Raw genomic sequence first — 5,179 nt, 5'->3', positions numbered from 1 at the left:
CTATTATTTTAGAACAAAGCTTTATGTTCAAACCACCAAACTGTTCAAACATCTCGTCACATTTCCTGATGAGCAGTTGCTACATCATGTGCTACATCTCGGCAGTTCATGGCTGCTACTTCCTTCCTACAATTCTATGAAAAAAGCAAGGCTGTAAGAAGTAATCTTTTTTTTTTTTCATGTTATGTTAGAAATATTGAAAGTCTTGAATTTGGTGGGTGTTTGGCACAGTTATTAGACTTAAAAATGTTAGAACCTGTTGAAGATCAAGCCATTGTTATGTCCTGATTTAACAAACATTAAACCTTTCTTCATCAGTAGTAAAACATTAAAGTTCCCAAAAAGCTGATTTAGCTAGAAACGTCACTTTTAAAGGAAGTCATTATGGTAAACCTAAAGAATCATACCTTCTTATGAGTTTTAAAAAAATCACAACATAAAATAACTAAAAAAAGAGTTAGCCCTTAAATAATCAGTGAAATTATATCCTGGTTATATTTTAGGTTTAGAAAAGTGGTGAAAGTAACATCTCTATATGTGATTCTCACAATATTACTTTAGCTAAAGTTTTATAAAATAACAACAGCATCCAAAATCAAGCCAACTTGACCTTACCAGTCCAGCTCTGTAGATATCCGCCTGTGGCCAAGACCCAAAATGGAGTCACAGAAAATTTGTTTGCGACTTTGACTTTTGACAGTAACAAAATAAGAGGGGGCTGTACCTTGGCAAACGGATGTTCTTAAAAGCCTGCGTGTGTGTGTGTGTGTGTTTCTGTAGACTCCTGAGGAGAGATATGACACATGACTTTGATTAACATTTTTTCCCAACCTCAATGCAAACTACCCTGCATGTTTTAGCTGTTCCCCTGCTTCAACACATCCCATTCAGATGACTGAAATTCAGCAAAGCCCTGTCAATCAGCCATCAATTGAAATCACGTGTGCTGAAGCAGGGGAATACCTAAAACTAAAAAGGAAGTGTGCATTGAGAACCAGTGCTAAAAAGAAATCGACCGTAAAACATTGATTCAATGACATCTTTTTAAAATTAGTTAATTGGCTAGAATTGGATTATTGTTTGATTGATCCACCATCAGTCATTGACCTTAACTAAAAATCTACTTTTATGACCATAATTCAATGTTGACTCAACATCGGTTGCTATGTGGGGAACCACACTGAAAATAGTAGTGTGGGTGCCTTACATTATTCTCAGTGAAAGAAGCCTATATTTATGTGACTGAAGGCATTGATAAGAAGTTTAAAGATATCTTAAAAGCTTAGCTAGTCATGGGGACTNCTCCCCCGACCTGGGAAAGCGCATCCTCTCTCTATGGCACCTTCCACGGTTGACCTGACACCAGCTGCTGCAGACTGGGAAACCGCGCCGTGTTCTTGCGCTCAGGTGCCAGGATTACCGACAGCTGTTCCTCCTGAACTCGGTCCAGGAGCCATGCATCAATGGAACTGGGGGAAACGCATAAAAGTCCGCCCCAGGACATGATGTCCACTCCTCTGTTCAAGACGCTGGAGCAGCCCCGACTCCAGATGAGTTTAACAGGATGGGGCATCGAATTATTTTGGGGGGCAAAATGAATCACCTGCATCCAACAGCTTTATTAAACTCAGTCAGTTAGTTGGGGGGGAACAACTGTGCAAACTTCTTTGTGTTATGCTGGTGTAACCCAGTCCAAAATAAAGGTATTTTGTATTGAGTTAAGTTCACGGAGGGTGTAAAAATTTAGAATGTATTAAACATGTTTGCTTAAATATGTTAAAATTGTTATAAATAAGTGTTAACAAAAAGTTGTACTTACAGGTACTTGAAGTAATATGGTATGAGTTAAAATAATTTGGAAAAATGTAGTTAAAACTGTTTTGTAGAAAAGTAATCTTCAACATATTTTATTTTGAAGGGGTCATGTTTGTAAGAGGAAGTTGTGTCGAGCAAAGCAACTTTACTGGTCTGTGGTTGACTGAGGATGAGGAAGGGATAGGAGAGCAGAGAAAAAGACAGAAAAATGTGGCGGAGAAGAGAAGAAATGAGAGAGATGAACCGCGCTGAAAAAACTTATTAAGAAACGAGTGTTTTGCAGATATTTAGACTTTCAACTCGACAGTCTTTTAATAGATATCGACGCTACACTCTTGTTTGCAGCTACTGTGATAATTTCAGACCGGAATTCACTGTACAGTAGGCGAAAGTCATATGTAATGCTCGCTAACGCATTAGCATTCATTAGCACAGTGAATGGACTTTTATACTGTGAGCTAACTCGGCTAACATAAGACTCAACTAATGTTTCCGTCGTGGGAGCATTCAAGAGTTAACCTAGTGCAGAGAGATGAGCTTGATTTTTTTTTTTATAGGATAGTATGTGAAGTTTATTATTCTTAATCAGAGCCTCATGATTGGGTGAAAAGAATAGAAAAGTACTGGTGTATTATTACTCTAAGGTGAGTGAAACTCAACATAGCTTTAAACACAAGAGTGTATTAAGAGTTATTATTCGTAAGTTACTGGGTTTAACAAACTCAGGGGCCCATACTTACTTTAGAGCGGTATAACTGGTTTGCTGCCATGAGTCTAACAGCTCCTGAGCAGCTCTGCACAGCAGCAGGTCTCCGTCGCTGCCATGTAAACCCATCGTGAGCGTCGTAGCGCTCATGTTGCGTTTGAAGGCGGCTCAGAAAAACTGGTCACAGCATGTTAACAGCAGATTAAACCGTTTTAACTGCTGATAAAAGTGACAGAGGACACAGATATGGGAAGTGTGGAATCCCCTACTGTATCAAACTGATATAGGAATCACAGAGAGTTGACCACTCTAAAGTAAAAACAACAAACAGCTTCCAGTCCAGGAGGGGGCACGACAGACTCTGTGGGCGGGAAATGTCCCTCAAAGCCGCTGGGCCTGCGTTGGGGATGTACACCACTCTGATCTAGAGCAGGTTTACATGCGCCCAGCCCAGCAGCTGTCTGGCGATGTTTAACAGCAGAGCGGAGCGCACGCCTCCCGTATGCTGCCACCACTCTGTTGTCCGTGTGGATCAGAACATGTTGACCCTTCAGCAGAGGATCAAAGTGCTGAGTTACCGCCAACACCGTGAGGAGCTCCAGCACGTTATATGAAGAGTCATGTCGTCTGGCCACTGTGCTCCAACCACCTGAGACAGACACGTTCCTCCCCATCCCGACCGATCGACGTCTGTGAACACCGATAGGTGTGAGGTGGGTCTGCTGAGGGGAACTCCCTCTGCCAGAATGCTGGGGGTTCCCCATTGAGTCAGATCGGCTCCCACTGAAGTAGGAACAGAGATCATGCGCCTCTTCTTGCGCACAGGATCTATGCGCAGGTGAGCGAACCATCTCTGAAGGCATCTCATGTGCAACAAACCCAGCGGAATCACCACGTGAGCCGCTGACATGATCCCCAGCAGCCGAGTGACTGACAGAGCTGCCACTACGCTGCGAGGCCTAACACGGCAGAGCTGTACTGACAGAGCCTCGATTCTCGGCTCTGCTAATGGGGCTCTCATCGTAACTGAGTTCAGCTCCACTCCCAGATAAACGATCATCTGGGACGAAATAGCCCTACTCTTTTCCCAGTTGATGGAACATCCCAGACTCAGCAGATGTGATGTGTTCCTCTCTGGACCGAGCCAGTAAAAGCAGGTCGTCCAGATAGAAGAGGACTCTCATCCCTGCCATGTGCAGTGGCTGCAGCGCTGCTTCCACACATTCGGAAAACGTGCGCGGGACGAGAGAATAATCGAAGGGCAGACGGTTGTACTGATACTGGGTCCCCTGGAAGGAGAAACGCAGATACTTCCAGTGTTTCAGGATGATGGAGACTTGGAAGTATGCGTCTTTAAAATCTAAGGAGGTGAACCAGTCGTCCTGGTGAACGTTTTTCAGCACCTGTCTGATTGTCAGCATGTGGAATGGCCTCTCCACGATCGAGTTGTTGAACAGGGCCAATTTGAGAATTTCCAACAGGAGGTCTCACTCCTCCTGTTTTTGGGGACCAGAAAATAGCGGGAATAAAACTCCGCATTTTCTTCTCCCTGGGGAACTGTGGAAATAGCACCTTTCGCCACCAGTTCCTGCAGCTCTGACATGAGAGCGGTGTTCTGCTCCGGAGGTGGTAGAAGCCTCTCCACGATCCCCTTGAAAGGCAGAGGCCTGCCTCCAAATTGCATAACCCTTGCTGAATAGCTGGTCCATCCACCTGTCCAGGGAACATGCAGTGCCGCCACTCTGAATAATGTTCTGAAAGCGGGTGTGCATTCATGTGAGGTGCTGTGGTTCGCATATACTATAGCCAAGTCAGAGCCCCTACCGCCGTCCCCTGCCTCGGAGATTCTCTTGGGGACTTATGGGGGCCAGAAAAGGGCTAGTTGTTAGCCTCCATGCCGCATGATGAGGCTGCGTTCATGTCAGGCTGAGGATGAACCCACGTGCTTCCTGAAGGGGAGTCAGGATGCTTAAGATGACATTTCGGCGAGGACTGCTGCCGGACAGATGACAACTCACAAAGTGAGATGAGTCGAAATGACATTAACGCGCCAAACTGTGTTTATAAGGAAGCGAATCTGTCAATCTGTCAAAAGCATTTGCCAAACGAATTCTTGATCTTTTACGGAACAGCGTCAACTATGGAGCAGCCTCAAACAAAAGGTTTCCGCAGTGTGGGACCATTTTGATCTTATATCGGAAAATAAATTTGTTTTCATTGTGTTGTTTCATCCAGTTCTTGTCAGTTTCTACTTGATCTATCTGAATCCAAATTCAGCTGAAATTGACTCCTAGTTTACTTTCATATTATGTTCTGCAGGTTAAGTGTCGCATATGTTTGACTAAACTGTCTTTTTTAAATAAATCCACCTTTTCAATGTTGAGGCATTATGAAGCCAGGCATGAGAATGAAGTCCCAAATACACCCAGATAAAATCAGATATACAGCCATTCTACAAATTACTCAGTTGCTTTTTATAAATTATTTCATATACAGTGATCCCTCGCTATAACCTTTCACGGTATCGCTGCTTCGCAGATTTTTTTCACAGTGTTCTGCGTCCTGATTGACCGTATGATTGGTAAAAACAGTCTCCGTGCTTCTTCTCCACCTGAGTGCCAATAAAGTTACTGTATTTAATACAGATTGGTCATTCAG

General features: G+C 43.6%; 1 protein-coding gene across 1 annotated transcript; it reads right to left on the bottom strand.

Moving 5' to 3' along the window:
- Nucleotides 1–1,308: 1,308 nt before the first annotated feature.
- On the bottom strand, nucleotides 1,309–4,761 carry LOC107834360 (uncharacterized). The gene is made up of 2 exons (XM_016665580.1): nucleotides 3,417–4,761; nucleotides 1,309–3,384 (listed from the first exon to the last, which is right to left on the bottom strand). The coding sequence occupies exons 1-2, from the start codon at nucleotides 3,579–3,581 to the stop codon at nucleotides 2,812–2,814; spliced, it is 738 nt and encodes a 245-aa protein (XP_016521066.1). The 5' UTR covers nucleotides 3,582–4,761; the 3' UTR covers nucleotides 1,309–2,811.
- Between the last annotated feature and the right edge of the window lie 418 nt (nucleotides 4,762–5,179).

Source organism: Poecilia formosa, unplaced genomic scaffold (assembly GCF_000485575.1).
Source record: "Poecilia formosa unplaced genomic scaffold, Poecilia_formosa-5.1.2 Scaffold595, whole genome shotgun sequence".
Lineage (NCBI taxonomy): Eukaryota > Metazoa > Chordata > Actinopteri > Cyprinodontiformes > Poeciliidae > Poecilia > Poecilia formosa.
Note: the sequence above shows the minus strand (reverse complement) of the source record. Positions and strands in the feature narration are given on the sequence as shown.

Excerpts from the sequence above, each read along its gene's own strand:
- LOC107834360 (XM_016665580.1), bottom strand. The coding sequence starts at position 3,581 with ATGATCGTTTATCTGGGAGTGGAGCTGAACTCAGTTACGATGAGAGCC. Across the intron at positions 3,385-3,416 it reads GGATCATGTCAGCGGCTCAC|ATGCCTTCAGAGATGGTTCG; the intron begins GTGGTGATTCCG and ends GTTGCACATGAG.